This window comes from Oncorhynchus gorbuscha, unplaced genomic scaffold (assembly GCF_021184085.1).
Source record: "Oncorhynchus gorbuscha isolate QuinsamMale2020 ecotype Even-year unplaced genomic scaffold, OgorEven_v1.0 Un_scaffold_850, whole genome shotgun sequence".
NCBI classification, from domain to species: Eukaryota; Metazoa; Chordata; class Actinopteri; order Salmoniformes; family Salmonidae; genus Oncorhynchus; species Oncorhynchus gorbuscha.
In genome coordinates, this window is record NW_025745840.1 from 140774 (window position 1) to 160418 (window position 19645).

The 19645-nt window shown below is 46.6% G+C and overlaps 1 protein-coding gene across 1 annotated transcript in view; it reads left to right on the forward strand.

The window, feature by feature from the left end:
• Positions 1–19160: 19160 nt before the first annotated feature.
• LOC124020540 (collagen alpha-1(XI) chain-like) overlaps positions 19161–19645 on the forward strand; it is a 108443-nt gene continuing 107958 nt past the window's right edge. Inside the window, exon 1 of the mRNA XM_046335778.1 lies at positions 19161–19251. Within this exon, the coding sequence (XP_046191734.1) occupies positions 19161–19251 (91 nt within the window). The remainder of the gene's footprint in view (positions 19252–19645) is intronic.

Consider the following 19645-nt stretch of genomic DNA (forward strand, 5'->3'; position numbering starts at 1 on the left):
GGTCAGGGGAAACTAACAACAGGTGCTACTCTGGTGGATAAAGAACGAGTGTTTCTCATTATGTAACCACCCTGCTTCAAGCACATTGGAGAACAGAAGAGTCGACGTATGAGTCCCAATTAAAGTATATGAAACGGAGCACGGAGGGCGCTTCTCGAATGCATTCTCCGATTGTACATATTTTGAAGCATGCATGATGCAAGTTTTAACGGAAAGTACGACGCAAAATATGACGCAAACGTATAAAAAACAAAATGAAACATTTCATGAAATTAATGGCGGCCATTTATGTGAGCTGAAGCAAGTGAAATACACTCCGACTTCAGAATGAAATGTTGCCTCTTCACATCTCATAGGTTAGTTACCTTGTTATCTTGATAAGTTACTAAATACACGCTGTGTTCATTTTGGCATGTTTACCTGCATATGTACTGTAGATAGCAAGCCCATAATAAGTTAACAGTGATGTGAAGTACTTTTAACTAAGAAATACTTTAAAGTACTACTTAATAAGTCTTTTTTTTGTATCTGTACGTTACTTTACTATTTATATTATTGCCAACTTTGACTTTTAGTTCACTACATTCCTAAATAAAACAATGTACTTTTTACTCCACACATTTTCCCTGACACCCAAAAGTACTTGTTACATTTTGACAGGAAAATGGTCCAATTCACTCACTAAACAGAGAACATCTGTGGTCATCCCTACTGCCTCTGATCTGACGGACTCACTAAACAGAGAACATCTGTGGTCATCCCTACTGCCTCTGATCTGACGGACTCACTAAACAGAGAACATCTGTGGTCATCCCTACTGCCTCTGATCTGGTGGACTCACTAAACAGAGAACATCTGTGGTCATCCCTACTGCCTCTGATCTGGTGGACTCACTAAACAGAGAACATCTGTGGTCATCCCTACTGCCTCTGATCTGATGGACTCACTAAACAGAGAACATCTGTGGTCATCCCTACTGCCTCTGATCTGGTGGACTCACTAAACACAGAACATCTTGGTCATCCCTACTGCCTCTGATCTGGTGGACTCACTAAATTATGTCTGAGTGTTGATCTGACGGACTCACTAAACAGGAACATCTGTGGTATCCCTACTGTTGATCTGGAGGACTCACTAAACAGAGAAATTATGTCTGAGTGTTGGAGTGTACCCCTGGCTATCTGTAAATTATGTCTGAGTGGTGGACTGTAAACCATCTGTGCTATCTGTAAATGATGTCTGATCCCTACTGCCTCTGATCTGGACTGTTAGAGTGAACATCTGTCTATCTGTAAATGATGTCTGACTCACTAAACAGAGAACATCTGTGTTGGAGTGTACCCCTGGCTATCTGTAAATTATGTCTGAGTGTTGGAGTGTTGGAGTGTGCCCCTGGCTATCTGTAAATTATGTCTGAGTGTTGGAGTGTGCCGTTGGTTATCCGTCAATAAAAACAAAACATTGCAAATAAATGGTTGGTTTATGGGTTTAAGTCAGCATTTCACTGTAAGGTCTACACTTGTTGTATTCAGCATTTCACTGTAAGGTCTACTACACTTGTTGTATTCAGCATTTCACTGTGAGGTCTACACTTGTTGTATTCAGCATTTCACTGTAAGGTCTACTACACTTGTTGTATTCAGCATTTCACTGTAAGGTCTACACTTGTTGTATTCAGCATTTCACTGTAAGGTCTACTACACTTGTTGTATTCAGCATTTCACTGTAAGGTCTACACTTGTTGTATTCGGCGCACATGACAAATACAATTTGATTTGAAATGTGCCTTCTGGTTTGCTTAATATAAGGAATTTTAAATTATTCATACTTCTCCTTTTGATACTTAAGTCTATTTAAAAACAAATACTTTAACTTTTACTCCAGTAGTATTTTACTGGGTGACTTTTACTTGAGTCATTTTCTATTAAGGTATCTTTACTTCTACTCAAGTATGACAATTGAGTACTTTTTCTACCACTGTAAGTCAATAGGGCTAATTGGCTAGCTACTAGTACTGTTAGCTAGCCAGATAGCCACAAAGAATGGTTAGCTAGCCAGATAGCCACAAAGAATGGTTAGCTAGCCAGATAGCCACAAAGAATGGTTAGCTAGCCAGATAGCCACAAAGAATGGTTAGCTAGCCAGATAGCCACAAAGAATGGTTAGCTAGCCTACCCACAAAGAATGGTTAAATATATCTAGTATCATATTAGTAGCCACAAATGTTTAGGTAGCCATTGTTGCCCTGTTAGCTACCAGATGGTTTTAGTAGCCAGATAGCATGGCGCAAAGAATGGTTAAGCCAGATAGCCACAAAGTGGTTCTCAAAGATAGCCCAAAGAATGGTTACCAGCCAGATAGCCACAAAGAATGTTAGCTAGCCACACAAAGAACTGTAGTCGCAGATAGCCACAAAGATGGTTAGCTAGCCAAAGCACAAAGAATGGTTAGCTAAACGAAGCATGAAATATATCTAGTATCATTTAGTTTTAGGTATTGTTGCCTGTTTACCTAGCTGGCTAGCTAGATTATTACGATTCACACATCTAGCTGATAATTATGAAGTAAAATGTTTGCTTTGTTGCCTTTGTTTTGGCTGGAGGTTTCAGTGAATGAGGAGGGGAAGCACAAGGTAATACAGTAGGGGAGGTGCGAGTACTTCTCAAATGTTTTTCTTTATGCATTCCCCACACTCTCGTCCTCACAAGAACGTACTCAAGATCGGAGAATGCACACGTACTGTAGCATGAGAGTGTGATGTACGGTAGTATGCATATTGAGAAACACCCTGAGTTTACAGAACAGTATGCTGTCTACACTATGAAACACTGTTTTGTTTACAGAACAGTATGCTGCCTACACTATGAAACACCCTGAGTTTACAGAACAATATGCTGCCTACACTATGAAACACCCTGAGTTTACAGAACAGTATGCTGCCTACACTATGAAACACCCTGAGTTTACAGAACAGTATGCTGCCTACACTATGAAACACCATTTTGTTTACACAACAGTATGCTGCCTACACTATGAAACACCCTGAGTTTACAGAACAGTATGCTGTCTACACTATGAAACACCCTGAGTTTACGGAACAGTATGCTGCCTACACTATGAAACACCCTGAGTTTACAGAACAGTATGCTGCCTACACTATGAAACACCCTGAGTTAGTTTACAGAACAGTATGCTGCCTACACTATGAAACACCCTGAGTTAGTTTACAGAACAGTATGCTGCCTACACTATGAAACACCCTGAGTTTACAGAACAGTATGCTGCCTACACTATGAAACACCCTGAGTTTACAGAACAGTATGCTGCCTACACTATGAAACACCGTTTTGTTTACAGAACAGTATGCTGCCTACACTATGAAACACCATTTTGTTTACAGAACAGTATGCTGCCTACACTATGAAACACCCTGAGTTTACAGAACAGTATGCTGCCTACACTATGAAACACCCTGAGTTAGTTTACAGAACAATATGCTGCCTACACTATGAAACACCCTGAGTTAGTTTACAGAACAGTATGCTGCCTACACTATGAAACACCCTGAGTTAGTTTACAGAACAGTATGCTGCCTACACTATGAAACACCCTGAGTTAGTTTACAGAACAGTATGCTGCCTACACTATGAAACACCCTGAGTTAGTTTACAGAACAGTATGCTGCCTACACTATGAAACACCCTGAGTTAGTTTACAGAACAATATGCTGCCTACACTATGAAACACCCTGAGTTAGTTTACAGAACAATATGCTGCCTACACTATGAAACACCCTGAGTTAGTTTACAGAACAGTATGCTGCCTACACTATGAAACACCCTGAGTTAGTTTACAGAACAGTATGCTGCCTACACTATGAAACACCCTGAGTTAGTTTACAGAACAGTATGCTGCCTACACTATGAAACACCCTGAGTTAGTTTACAGAACAGTATGCTGCCTACACTATGAAACACCCTGAGTTAGTTTACAGAACAATATGCTGTCTACACTATGAAACACCCTGAGTTTACAGAACAGTATGCTGCCTACACTATGAAACACCCTGAGTTAGTTTACAGAACAGTATGCTGCCTACACTATGAAACACCCTGAGTTAGTTTACAGAACAGTATGCTGCCTACACTATGAAACACCCTGAGTTAGTTTACAGAACAGTATGCTGCCTACACTATGAAACACCCTGAGTTAGTTTACAGAACAGTATGCTGCCTACACTATGAAACATGGAAGAATGTAGGAGACACTGATTGCGAATACAATTATTCATATTTGTTTTTATTGTTACAACAAAGTAGTTTTACGTTTTTTAATTACAACCTTTTTAAATGAGTAATAATGCTGAAAACATAAACTTACCTAAATAAAATAAACCGTTATCTTTGAACAAATTGTGCTCATCTCTGCCTGGTTAGAATACCTATTAGGTTGCTCAGGCAGAGGTGCAACTTTTGTTGGAGACAGGGGGGGGGGGGGACATTGTATTTTTGTCCTCCCCAGTTTTATCATGGGAATGTGATACTGCCTCCGAGCAGTCGGGCAGGCTGTTTGGAGTGTTTTTCCGACTGGATAAATAATAATAAGAATAATTATGCCCCCTCCACACTTATAAAACCAAATTTGCGCCCCTGGGTTACTGTTTAATGATGTAATATATTAATATGTTGGCCTAGGTTGAACATTTAGGCATTGCTTTTCTGGCTGTTTTCTTTTTTTACCTGAATGTATCTTGTGTTTTTAATTAATTTTAACCTGGTACTTTTTCAGACCACTTTTATTAATCACTTTCAGATCTTTATATTAGATGAAAACTGCTCAGACACTTCTTACAGTATCTCCAGTTGATCCTTGTGGTGAAGCTGAGGTGAAAGGACTGATGTTTGGCGCCACCTTGTGGCCTAGGTATCTCATTACAGAGGAAAACAGAAAGTCAAAGTAAGACACTCAATAATGACTAGATGGTCTTGTCGCTGTCCTAACAATGGGAATTGTTGTCCCAAAGGTGGGAAGGCTGGCGATCTGCTTATCATGGATAGATTTTGACGAGAGTAAACCCCCTCGCTTTGCCTCTTCCTCTCTGTTTATGTCTAGAAAGATGTCAGAATTACAGATATGACGTCCTCGTTTTAGAACTAGGCCCACGGGACCACAGTTTTCAAAACAACCAATCAACACAATCAACTTTATCCCATTTATTTTTATATTGCCAGCGTCTTGGGATCATGTAGGCCTAAACTGTGCTCATGGAGATAATAGCTTATAACAAGATACGACTAATTTAGCAAACGAGACATGTCCTCCATTGATTTGGATTGATTCAATCGATTGAAATGTAGTTTAATTTTTATACATATTTCATTGACAAGACGCACACGCACGCACACGCACGCACACGCACGCACGCACGCACGCACGCACGCACACGCACACACACACACACACACACACACACACACACACACACACACACACACACACACACACACACACACACACACACACACACACACACTGAAAACGTCCTACCTGAGGGAGGAGGGCAGGGCACCTTGGAACTATAATATAAATATATAATATATATGCCATTTAGCAGACGCTTTTATCCAAAGCGACTTACAGTCATGTGTGCATACATTCTACGTATGGGTGGTCCCGGGGATCGCACCCACTACCCTGGCGTTACAAGCGCCATGCTCTACCAACTGTGCTACAGAAGGTAAAGGGGTAAAGTGTGTGTCACCTGGATACCTGCTGGGTCCTGGATACCTGCTGGGTCCTTCCTGGATACCTGCTGGGTCCTGGTACCTGCTGGGTCCTGGATACCTGCTGGGTCCTGGATACCTGCTGGGTCCGCTACACTCGCATGCATTTCGATACACTCTTAACATCTGCTAACCATGTGTATGTGACAAATAAAATTTGATTTGATTTGCTGGGTCCTGGATACCTGCTGGGTCCTGGATACCTGCTGGGTCCTGGGTACCTGCTGGGTCCTGGGTACCTGCTGGGTCCTGGGTACCTGCTGGGTCCTGGATACCTGCTGGGTCCTGGGTACCTGCTGGGTCCTGGGTACCTGCTGGGTCCTGGATACCTGCTGGGTCCTGGGTACCTGCTGGGTCCTGGGTACCTGCTGGGTCCTTCCTGGATACCTGCTGGGTCCTCACATCTCAACATGTTTATGTGGTTGTGTCCAAAATGGCACCCTATTCCCTGTGTAGTGCCCTACTTTAGACCAGGACCCAATGCACCCTATAATATAGTGTAGTGCACTACTTTTGACCAGGACCCAATACACCCTATAATTTAGTGTAGCGCACTACTTTAGACCAAGACCCTATGAGGGATAGGGCGCCATTTGGGACAGAAGCCCGTGGGTGTTAAAGTGTGAGTGAGAGGGAAAGAGGGAGGGAGAGAAATATCTAGACAGACAGACAGACAGACAGACAGACAGACAGACAGACAGACAGACAGACAGACAGACAGACAGACAGACAGACAGACAGACAGACAGACAGACAGACAGACAGACAGACAGACAGACAGACAGACAGACAGACAGACAGACAGACAGACAGACAGACAGACAGACAGACAGACAGACAGACAGACAGACAGACAGATATCTGCAGAGGAGGAAGAGAAAGAGAGAGTATTACATTTGATGATATGAGCTCCAAAACAGAATCAGTGTACATTTAGGAAAGCATTGAGAAACAATCAAAACCAACTCACAGGTCTCAATGTCAGCTTTAGCCAGTTTGCCAGCCTGGAAGTGAATCCTGAGTTAAGAACAGATGTGCCACATTATAGAGGTTATCTTGTTCCCATATAAGGGAACCCAAGTCTCCTGTAATCCACATGACTATGGAAGCACACAGAGTTAATGCCCTAGGCGTTAGAAGACTCAGTTCACCGAGTTTAAGCCAAGGCATTGACTAGCTCAAATCTTTAGGTATCTAACGTGTGGTTATTCATACTATTCACTAGCTCCGTTACAAGAGGAAGGAGAAAGACGGCCGAGGTGGAGGAGAGGAGGAAAACTAGAGGAGAGAGAGAGGGGAGGACAACTAGAGGAGAGAGAGAGGGATGAAAGGTAGGAGAGGAGAGAGAGAGAGAGAGAGAAGGAGATTAAAGGTAGGAGAGAGAGGGATGAAAGGTGGGAGAGAGAGGGAGAACAACTAGAGGAGAGAGAGAGGGATGAAAGGTAGAGAGAGAGAGAGAGAGGCCAGAGAGAGGAGAGCGAGAGAGAGAGAGAGAGAGAGAGAGAGAGAGAGAGAGAGAGAGAGAGAGAGAGAGGAGATTAAAGTAGGAGAGAGAGAGGGATGAAAGGTAGGAGAGAGAGAGGGAGAACAACTAGAGGAGAGAGAGAGGGATGAAAGGTAGAGAAGAGAGAGAGTAGGACAACTAGAGAGAGAGAGAGAGAGAAGGACAACTAGAGAGAGAGAGAGGGATGAAAGGTAGGAGAGAAAGAGGGAGAACAACTAGATGAGAGAGAGGGATGAAAGGTAGAGAGAGAGAGAGACAACTAGAGGACAAGAGAGAGAGAGAGAGAGAGAGAGAGAGAGAGAGAGAGAGAGAGAGAAGGACAACTAGAGGAGAGAGAGGACAACTAGAGGGAGAGAGAGAGAAGAGAGAGAGAGAGAGAGATGAAAGGTAGAGAGAGAGGGAGGACAACTGAGAGAGATGGAGATGAAGAGAGAGAGAGAGAGAGAGAGAGAGATGAAAGGTAGGAGAGAGAGAGAGGAGGACAACTAGAGCAGAGAGAGAGGGATGAAAGGTAGGAGAGAGAGAGGAGAACAACTAGAGGAGAGAGAGAGGGATGAAAGGTAGAGAGAGAGAAGGACAACTAGAGGAGAGAGAGAGGGTGAAAGGTAGAGAGAGAGAGAGGAGATGAGAAGGAGAGAGAGAGGAGAGAGAGAGAGAGAAGGACAACTAGAGGAGAGAGAGAGAGGGATGAAAGGTAGGAGAGAGAAAGAAGGAGATGAAAGGTAGGAGAGAGAGAGAAGGACAACTAGATGAGAGAGAGAGAGGGATGAAAGGTAGAAGGGAGAGAGAGAGTAGGAGATGAAAGGTAGGAGAGGGGGAGATGAAAGGTAGGAGAGAGAGGGAGAGAGAGAGATGAAAGGTATGAGAGAGAGAGAGAGAAGGAGATTAAAGGTAGGAGAGAGAGAGAGAGAAGGAGATGAAAGGTAGGAGAGAGAGATGGAGATGAAAGGTAGGAGAGAGAGCGGGAGGACAACTAGAGGAGAGAGAGAGGGATGAAAGGTAGGAGAGAGAGGGAGAAGGACAGCTAGAGGAGAGAGAGAGGGATGAAAGGTAGGAGAGAGAGAGATGGAGATGAACGGTAGGAGAGAGAGAGAGAAGGAGATGAAAGGTATGTGAGAGAGAGGGATGAAAGGTAGGAGAGAGAGAGAGGGATGAAAGGTAGGAGAGAGAGAGAAGGACAACTAGAGGAGAGAGAGAGGGGTGAAAGGTAGGAGAGAGAGATGGAGATGAAAGGTAGAAAGGTAGGAGAGAGAGAGAGGAAGGACAACTAGAGGAGAGAGAGAGGCATGACAGGTAGGAGAGAGAAAGAGATATGAAATTTAGGAGAGAGAGAGGGAGATGAAAGGTAAGAGAGAGAGAGATGAAAGGTAGGAGAGAGGCAGGACACCTAGAGGAGAGAGAGGAATGAAAGGTAGGAGAGAGAGAGGCAGGACACCTAGAGGAGAGAGAGGAATGAAAGGTAGGAGAGAGAGAGGCAGGACACCTAGAGGAGAGAGAGGAATGAAAGGTAGGAGAGAGAGAGGCAGGACACCTAGAGGAGAGAGAGGAATGAAAGGTAGGAGAGAGAGAGGCAGGACACCTAGAGGAGAGAGAGGAATGAAAGGTAGGAGAGAGAGATGAACGGCAGGAGAGAGAGAGAGACAGGAGGAATACTTTTTCTTCAGCGATTCGGACGGGAAGGATTTATTTCAGACGCCTGACAAGGCCCTCGTCCCCGTCATTCGCAAGAGAAAGAGACGGAGGCATCGTGGATGAAGGACCGGGTGCCTTGTAAGGATCCATAGCCGAGAGGGTAATCTACCTTTACCATCGGTCCTATTAGCCAACGTACAATCAATCAAAACTAAAGTCGACAAACTACGATCACGTATATCCTACCAAAACGGACAGTAAAAACTGTAATATCTTATGTTTCACCGAGTCGTGGCTGAACGACCACATAAATAACATACAGCTGGCGGCGGTTTTAAGCTTTTTCTTCAAGATAGATCAGCGGCCTCCGCTAAGACAAGGGTTGGCGGTCTATGTATATTTGTAAACAACAGCTGATGCACGAAATCTAAGGAAGTCTCAAGGATTTGCTCGCCTGAGGTAGAGTATCTCATCATAAGATGTAGACCACACTATTTACCTAGAGAGTTTTCATCTGTATTTTTCGTAGCTGTCTATATACCACCACCTTAGCGATGCTTAGCGATGCTGGCACTAGACAGCACTCAGTGAGCTGTATACGGCCATAAGCAAACAGGAAAACACTCAGTGAGCTGTATCCGGCCATAAGCAAACAGGAACATAGCTCATCCAGGGACTTTAATGAACCATGGATTACAGACAGCATCCGCACTGAGCTAAAGGGTAAGGCTGCCGCTTTCAAGGAGCGGGACTCTAACCCAGAAACTAATAAGAAATCCTGCTATGCCCTCAGACGACTCATCAAACAGGCAAAGCGTCAACACAGGACTAAGATTGAATCGTACAACACCGGCTCCGACGCTGGTCGGATGTGGCAGTGCTTGCAAACTATTACAGACTACAAAGCGAAGCACAGCCGCGGGCTGTTCAGTGACACGAGCCTATCAGACGAGCTAAATTACTTCTATAATCGCTTCGAGGCAAGTAACACTGAATGCATGAGAGCATCAGCTCTTCCGGACGATTGTATGATCACGCTCTCCGCAGCCGATGTGAGTAAGACCTTTAAAACCTCTCTGGGCTAGGTGGGGCGCTAGTCTCGACAACATCCGGTGAAATTGCAGAGCGCAAAATTCAAAATACAAAAATCGTAATATTAAACATTCATGAAAATAAAAGTGTCATACATCATTGAAAAGCTTAATTTCTTGTTAATTCAACCACTTTGTCAGATTTCAAAAAGGCTTTACGGCAAAAGCACACCATGCAATTATCTGAGGACAGCGCACCGCATACACCAGCATTAAAAACATTTTCCAAACCAGCAGAGGCGTTACAAAAATCAGAAATAGCGAAAAAATAAATCACTGACCTTTGAAGATCTTCCTATGCTTGCAATCCCAAGGGTCCCAGCTACACAACAAATGGTTGTTTTGTTCGATAAAGTTCTTCTTTATATCCCCCAACCCGTAGCACTCACGTCTGTAGCCATGAAGTGCTTTGAAAGGCTGGTCATGGCTCACATCAAAACCATTATCCCAGAAACCCTAAACCCACTCCAATTTACATATCGCTCCAACAGATCCACAGGTAATGCAATCTCTATTGCAGTCAACACTGCCCTTTCCCACCTGAACAAAAGGAACACCTATGTGAGAATGCTATTCATTGACTAGAGCTCAACGTTCAGCACCACAGTGCCCTCAAAGCTCATCACTAAGCTTAGGACCTTGGAACTAAACACCTCCCTCTGCAACTGGATCCTGGACTTCCTGATGGGCTGCCCCCAGGTGGTAAGGGTAGGTAACAACACATCCGCCACGCTGATCCTCAACACAGGAGCCCCTCAGGGGTGCGTGCTCAATCCCCTCCTGTACTCCCTGTACACTCATGACTGCACGACTCCAACACCATCATTAAGTTTGCCGATAACACAACAGTGGTAGGCCTGATCACCGACAACGATGTGACAGCCAATTGGGAGGAGGGCAGAGACCTGGTCATGTGGTGCCAGGACAACCACCTCTCCTTCAAGACAAAGGAGTTGATTGTGGACTACAGGACAAGGAGGACCGAACACGCCCCCATTCTCATCGACGGGGCTGTAGAGCATGTTGAGAGCTTCAAGTTCCTTGGTGTCCACATTACCAACAAAATACCATGGTCCAAGCACATCAACACAGTCCTGAAGAGGGCACGGAAAAGCCTAGTCCTCCTCAGGAGACTGGAAAGATTTGGCATGGGTCCTCAGATCCTTAAAAGGTTCTACAGCTGCACCATCGAGAGCATCCTGACTGGTTGTATCACTGCCTGGTATGGCAGCTGCTCGGCCTCCGACCGCAAGGCACTACAGAGGGTAGTGCATACGGTCCAGTACATCACTGGGGCTAAGCTTCCTGACATCCAGGACCTCTATACCAGGTGGTGTCAGAGGAAGGCCCTAAAAATTGTCAAAGACTCCATCCACCCTAGTCATAGACTGTTCTCTCTGCTACCGCACGACAAGCTGTACCGGAGCGCCACGTCTTGGTCCAAAAGCCTTCTCAATTAACAGCTTCTACCCCCAAGCCATAAGACTCCTGAACAGCTAACCAAGGGCTACCCGGACCCCTCGTTCACACTGCTGCTACTCTCTGTTTATTGTCTATGCATGGTCACTTGAATAACTCTACTGACATGTACATAATACCTCAATTACCTCAGCTAACACACACACACACACTCACACACGCACGCACACACACACACACACACACACACACACACACACACACACACACACACACACACACACACACACACACACACACACACACACACACACACACACACACACACACACACACACACACACACACAACACACACACACACACACACACACACACACACACACACTCCAATCTACTGGTCCATTGTTTTTCCACATTAAAGTGATGAAACATGAAGCTTGATTACAGCCCTTACTGGAAGCAGAATCCTCCTCTGAAATAGTGATCCTCAGGCAGTGTGTGTGTGTGTGTGTGTGTGTGTGTGTGTGTGTGTGTGTGTGTGTGTGTGTGTGTGTGTGTGTGTGTGTGTGTGTGTGTGTGTGTGTGTGTGTGTGTGTGTGTGTGTGTGTGTGTGTGTGTGTGTGTGTGTGTGTGTGTGTGTGTGTGTGTGTGTGCGTGCGTGTGTGCGTGCGTGCGTGCGTGCGTGCGTGCGTGCGTGTGTGTGTGTGTGTGTGTGTAAGCGGGTTGGGCAGAGACAGGCAGTGGAATTTGGAATCTGAAGGAGCATATTTGTATTAGCAGGGCAGCCCAGATGTCCTGTCCTAGCTTGCTTGTGTCTCTCTCTTTTTGTGTGTAGTAATTAAAACAAAAATATTTTTTGACACATTTCAACTTGTCATGATTACGTCACTGGTTCCACATCTTTTTATAGTGTATTCAACTTTTCGAGCAAAAAAAAAAAAAAGTGTTTCAACTGTGGCTCCAACTTGAGAAAACTGGCATTTTAAAATGACGTCAACTTGAGTCATATGTTCATTCAACTTTAAATGATACATTTGGGGATTTTAACATAAAAATGTCCTTTCAAATGGTTACACACACACACACACACACACACACACACACACACACACACACACACACACACACACACACACACACACACACACACACACACACACACACACACACACACACACACACACACACACACACACACACACACACACACACACACACACACACACACACACACACACACACACACACGCACACACGCACGCACGCACGCACGCACACACGCACGCATGCACGCACACACACACACACACAGTGCTTTTAACATACAATGCTTTCAATGTACATACTTGACACATGTTGATATTGTGATTTTCATTTAGTTATCATTTAACATGTCCTCTTCTGGATCACGACATTATGATCTTCAGCACCATGTCTGTGTCAGAACCATGTCTGTGTCAGCACCATGTCTGTGTCAGCACCATGTCTGTGTCAGCACCATGTCTGTGTCAGACAGCACCATGTCTGTGTCAGTCAGCACCATGTCTGTGTCAGCACCATGTCTGTGTCAGCACCATGTCTGTGTCAGACAGCACCATGTCTGTGTCAGACAGCACCATGTCTGTGTCAGTCAGCACCATGTCTGTGTCAGTCAGCACCATGTCTGTCAGCACCATGTCTGTGTCAGCACCATGTCTGTGTCAGACAGCACCATGTCTGTGTCAGACAGCACCATGTCTGTGTCAGACAGCACCATGTCTGTGTCAGTCAGCACCATGTCTGTGTCAGTCAGCACCATGTCTGTGTCAGACAGCACCATGTCTGTCAGCACCATGTCTGTGTCAGTCAGCACCATGTCTGTGTCAGACAGCACCATGTCTGTGTCAGTCAGCACCATGTCTGTGTCAGACAGCACCATGTCTGTGTCAGACAGCACCATGTCTGTGTCAGCACCATGTCTGTGTCAGCACCATGTCTGTGTCAGCACCATGTCTGTGTCAGTCAGCACCATGTCTGTGTCAGCACCATGTCTGTGTCAGCACCATGTCTGTGTCAGCACCATGTCTGTGTCAGACAGCACCATGTCTGTGTCAGTCAGCACCATGTCTGTGTGTCAGATGTCTGTGTCAGCACCATGTCTGTGTCAGTCAGCACCATGTCTGTGTCAGACAGCACCATGTCTGTGTCAGCACCATGTCTGTGTCAGTCAGCACCATGTCTGTGTCAGCACCATGTCTGTGTCAGTCAGCACCATGTCTGTGTCAGCACCATGTCTGTGTCAGTCAGCACCATGTCTGTGTCAGACAGCACCATGTCTGTGTCAGTCAGCACCATGTCTGTGTCAGTCAGCACCATGTCTGTGTCAGACAGCACCATGTCTGTGTCAGACAGCACCATGTCTGTGTCAGTCAGCACCATGTCTGTGTCAGCACCATGTCTGTGTCAGCACCATGTCTGTGTCAGACAGCACCATGTCTGTGTCAGCACCATGTCTGTGTCAGTCAGCACCATGTCTGTGTCAGACAGCACCATGTCTGTGTCCACCATGTCTGTGTCAGACAGCACCATGTCTGTGTCAGTCAGCACCATGTCTGTGTCAGCACCATGTCTGTGTCAGTCAGCACCATGTCTGTGTCAGCACCATGTCTGTGTCAGCACCATGTCTGTGTCAGCACCATGTCTGTGTCAGACAGAACCATGTCTGTGTCAGTCAGCACCATGTCTGTGTCAGCACCATGTCTGTGTCAGCACCATGTCTGTGTCAGACAGCACCATGTCTGTGTCAGTCAGCACCATGTCTGTGTCAGCACCATGTCTGTCAGCACCATGTCTGTGTCAGTCAGCACCATGTCTGTGTCAGTCAGCACCATGTCTGTGTCAGCACCATGTCTGTGTCAGCACCATGTCTGTGTCAGACAGCACCATGTCTGTGTCAGACAGCACCATGTCTGTGTCAGCACCATGTCTGTGTCAGCACCATGTCTGTGTCAGACAGCACCATGTCTGTGTCAGTCAGCACCATGTCTGTCAGCACCATGTCTGTGTCAGACAGCACCATGTCTGTGTCAGTCAGCACCATGTCTGTGTCAGCACCATGTCTGTGTCAGTCAGCACCATGTCTGAGTCAGCACCATGTCTGTGTCAGCACCATGTCTGTGTCAGTCAGCACCATGTCTGAGTCAGTCAGCACCATGTCTGTGTCAGACAGCACCATGTCTTTGTCAGCACCATGTCTGAGTCAGTCAGCACCATGTCTGTGTCAGACAGCACCATGTCTTTGTCAGCACCATGTCTGTGTCAGCACCATGTCTGTGTCAGTCAGCACCATGTCTGTGTCAGTCAGCACCATGTCTGTGTCAGACAGCACCATGTCTGTGTCAGTCAGCACCATGTCTGTGTCAGCACCATGTCTGAGTCAGACAGCACCATGTCTGTGTCAGTCAGCACCATGTCTGTGTCAGACAGCACCATGTCTGTGTCAGTCAGCACCATGTCTGAGTCAGCACCATGTCTGTGTCAGCACCATGTCTGTGTCAGTCAGCACCATGTCTTTGTCAGCACCATGTCTGTGTCAGCACCATGTCTGTGTCAGTCAGCACCATGTCTGTGTCAGTCAGCACCATGTCTGTGTCAGACAGCACCATGTCTGTGTCAGTCAGCACCATGTCTGTGTCAGCACCATGTCTGAGTCAGACAGCACCATGTCTGTGTCAGTCAGCACCATGTCTGTGTCAGACAGCACCATGTCTGTGTCAGTCAGCACCATGTCTGAGTGTCTGTGTCAGCACCATGTCTGTGTCAGACAGCACCATGTCTTTGTCAGCACCATGTCTGTGTCAGCACCATGTCTGTGTCAGTCAGCACCATGTCTGTGTCAGTCAGCACCATGTCTGTGTCAGACAGCACCATGTCTGTGTCAGTCAGCACCATGTCTGTGTCAGCACCATGTCTGAGTCAGACAGCACCATGTCTGTGTCAGTCAGCACCATGTCTGTGTCAGACAGCACCATGTCTGTGTCAGTCAGCACCATGTCTGAGTCAGCACCATGTCTGTGTCAGCACCATGTCTGTGTCAGTCAGCACCATGTCTGAGTCAGACAGCACCATGTCTGTGTCAGCACCATGTCTGTGTCAGCACCATGTCTGTGTCAGTCAGCACCATGTCTTTGTCAGCACCATGTCTGTGTCAGCACCATGTCTGAGTCAGACAGCACCATGTCTGTGTCAGTCAGCACCATGTCTGTGTCAGCACCATGTCTGTGTCAGTCAGCACCATGTCTGTGTCAGTCAGCACCATGTCTGTGTCAGACAGCACCATGTCTGTGTCAGACAGCACCATGTCTGTGTCAGCACCAGTCAGCACCATGTCTGTGTCAGTCAGCACCATGTCTGTGTCAGCACCATGTCTGTGTCAGCACCATGTCTGTGTCAGACAGCACCATGTCTGTGTCAGTCAGCACCATGTCTGTCAGCACCATGTCTGTGTCAGTCAGCACCATGTCTGAGTCAGACAGCACCATGTCTGTGTCAGTCAGCACCATGTCTGTGTCAGCACCATGTCTGTGTCAGACAGCACCATGTCTGTCAGCACCATGTCTGTGTCAGTCAGCACCATGTCTGTGTCAGTCAGCACCATGTCTGTGTCAGCACCATGTCTGTGTCAGCACCATGTCTGTGTCAGACAGCACCATGTCTGTGTCAGACAGCACCATGTCTGTGTCAGCACCATGTCTGTGTCAGCACCATGTCTGTGTCAGACAGCACCATGTCTGTGTCAGTCAGCACCATGTCTGTCAGCACCATGTCTGTGTCAGACAGCACCATGTCTGTGTCAGTCAGCACCATGTCTGTGTCAGCACCATGTCTGTGTCAGTCAGCACCATGTCTGAGTCAGCACCATGTCTGTGTCAGCACCATGTCTGTGTCAGACAGCACCATGTCTTTGTCAGCACCATGTCTGAGTCAGTCAGCACCATGTCTGTGTCAGACAGCACCATGTCTTTGTCAGCACCATGTCTGTGTCAGCACCATGTCTGTGTCAGTCAGCACCATGTCTGTGTCAGTCAGCACCATGTCTGTGTCAGACAGCACCATGTCTGTGTCAGTCAGCACCATGTCTGTGTCAGCACCATGTCTGAGTCAGACAGCACCATGTCTGTGTCAGTCAGCACCATGTCTGTGTCAGACAGCACCATGTCTGTGTCAGTCAGCACCATGTCTGAGTCAGCACCATGTCTGTGTCAGCACCATGTCTGTGTCAGTCAGCACCATGTCTGAGTCAGACAGCACCATGTCTGTGTCAGCACCATGTCTGTGTCAGCACCATGTCTGTGTCAGTCAGCACCATGTCTTTGTCAGCACCATGTCTGTGTCAGCACCATGTCTGAGTCAGACAGCACCATGTCTGTGTCAGTCAGCACCATGTCTGTGTCAGCACCATGTCTGTGTCAGTCAGCACCATGTCTGTGTCAGACAGCACCATGTCTGTGTCAGACAGCACCATGTCTGTGTCAGCACCATGTCTGTGTCAGTCAGCACCATGTCTGTGTCAGCACCATGTCTGTGTCAGCACCATGTCTGTGTCAGACAGCACCATGTCTGTGTCAGTCAGCACCATGTCTGTCAGCACCATGTCTGTGTCAGTCAGCACCATGTCTGAGTTGACAGCACCATGTCTGTGTCAGTTGCACCATGTCTGCTCAGCTAACGTTGTCTTTCCAAACAGGGATTCTGGCACCATGTCTGTGTCAGTCAGCACCATGTCTGTGTCAGTCAGCACCATAATGTGTCATTCAGCACCATGTCTGTTCAGACAGCACCATGTCTGGTCAGACAGCACCATGTCTGTGTCAGACAGCACCATGTCTGTCAGCACCATGTCTGTGTCAGACAGCGATCATTTGACTTCCCTTAAAGAGTATGAAATAATGGCCAATCAGTGCTGAGACAACAAAAAACTAAGCTCCACTGTGACAGAGTGATGGGCGTTTCACCCCAAAAAAGTGTCAAGGAAAACCAGCTTGAATTGTTGCATCTCGTTGTGTTGTTGTCTTCCGGTGTCTAGCAGCTAGCTAACGTTGGCCCTTTCCTAAATTAGGGAGGATGTGGTTTTCGTCTTTCACTGGCCAATGACTATAGGGTGAGTCACAACATGATTCATACATTGTGCCTCTGGCCTGAGAGGATGGAAGGAATGGCGTTTGAAGGGTTCCTCTTCAGGTAGGGTGAGTCACCATGACAACAAAAAATGGAAATGTATGCAGAGTGATGGGGTTCGTTTCTCTTCAGGTAGGGTGAGTCACCATGACAACGGAGGATGGCGTTGGGGTTCCTCTTCAGGTAGGGTGAGTCACCATGACAACGGGAGGATGGCGTTGGGGTTCCTCTTCAGGTAGGGTGAGTCACCATGACAACGGGAGGATGGCGTTGGGGTTCCTCTTCAGGTAGGGTGAGTCACCATGACAACGGGAGGATGGCGTTGGGGTTCCTCTTCAGGTAGGGTGAGTCACCATGACAACAGGAGGATGGCGTTGGGGTTCCTCTTCAGGTAGGGTGAGTCACCATGTTTTTTCTACTTGCATGAACTCATGCACACGCACATGCACACGCACACTCAAATCAGAACCATGGACAGCCACATCATATTAAGCTTTTGTTGATTGGACTCAATATTTTGTTGGTATCTTTTAGTTGTCACTGTGTTGGACGAAGCAGAGGGGATGTGGTGATGTTGAAGAGGTGCTGGAATAGTGGACGCTGCTCCTGTTTTCATGTAGCCATCGTGTGTTAAATATGTACGTTGAAAACATAGATGGTTAGTGTGTGTAACTAGTTCCCCAGCCTTCTTTAGGTAAAGACGCCCAAATAATCATTTCTAGTTGAGTGAACATATCAGACAATTTGACCAAACACATCATTTTAAGTTGACTGAATTCTCTGAAGTTGGAGATAAGTTTGGGCAAACACATGTTTAGTTCAACACCTAACACTTGAACTGAAAATTATAAACTTAATAATAATTAGTTGAAACAACTAGTTTGCAAGAGCTCGTTCCTAACAACCACTATGAGCCTTATCTTCAACAGGCACGAGACAACCGTTTGTTAACCGCAACAGCTCCGTTCCCTGCGCGAGACAATCTTCGGGAAGGGAGGGATCAATGGAAGAGAGAGAGAGAGACAGAGAGAGAGAGAGAGAGAGAGAGAGGAAAGTTTGAAGTTGGCTGGTTGCAGTGGGTGAACGAATATAGTTTTTTTTTCAGGAGGAAATGAATATAAGGAATTGCTTGCTATTTCTTTCTCCATCAGAAGGATATAATATAAGCAGATAACCAGATAAGAAAGAGAACGAAAAAGAAAGAGGGAAATAAAGTTTAAACGTTTTGATCGATTTGTTTCCCTTGTTTCAAACTGCACCTATTTCTTAACAGAAGTTGACTTCGAACCGGATAACAGTTATCGGGACAAACCAGTTCCAGTCTCTACCGTGTGCGCGCATGATATCATTACCCCATCAACCGGGTCACTGCGCGCTCCCAGACATGGACGCAGGTCCTCTCAGCAGCGGATAAGCACACGCGCTGTACCCGCGCAGTCTCGAGCCCCTAAGCACGGGTGTGTGAGCCCCGTGGAGCTAAACGGTGGAGCCGGGACGGGAGGTATCGGAGCCAACCGCACTGGACAGTTCCCGGTTTACCGCGAAAGACTTTGAGCAACGAGATGGACCGAATATGGAGCTCAACGCCCGGGGCATCGCCTCCCCTCCTCCTTCTCCTCACCCTCCTCTCCATCACTGTTTTTCACGAGGCGACAGCGGCACAGGCAGGTAGGTGATCTCATCAGCGTGTTTATTACCTTTATTAACAAATACATCCCACATAGACTCAGTAACAGCACGAGCTCTATTGACGGTCCCATAGAGTAGGGCTACTGATACTTTGACTTTTGTATAACACACACACACACACACACACACACACACACACACACACACACACACACACACACACACACACACACACACACACACACACACACACACACACACACACACACACACACACACACACACACACACACACACACACACACACACACACACACACACACACACACACACACACACCTGGTTTGGGCTTGTTCAGTTGCAGGGCATGCCCCTGGGGTAGGCACGTGCTCCATTCCAACCAACTATCCTGCTCAAATCCCTGGTATT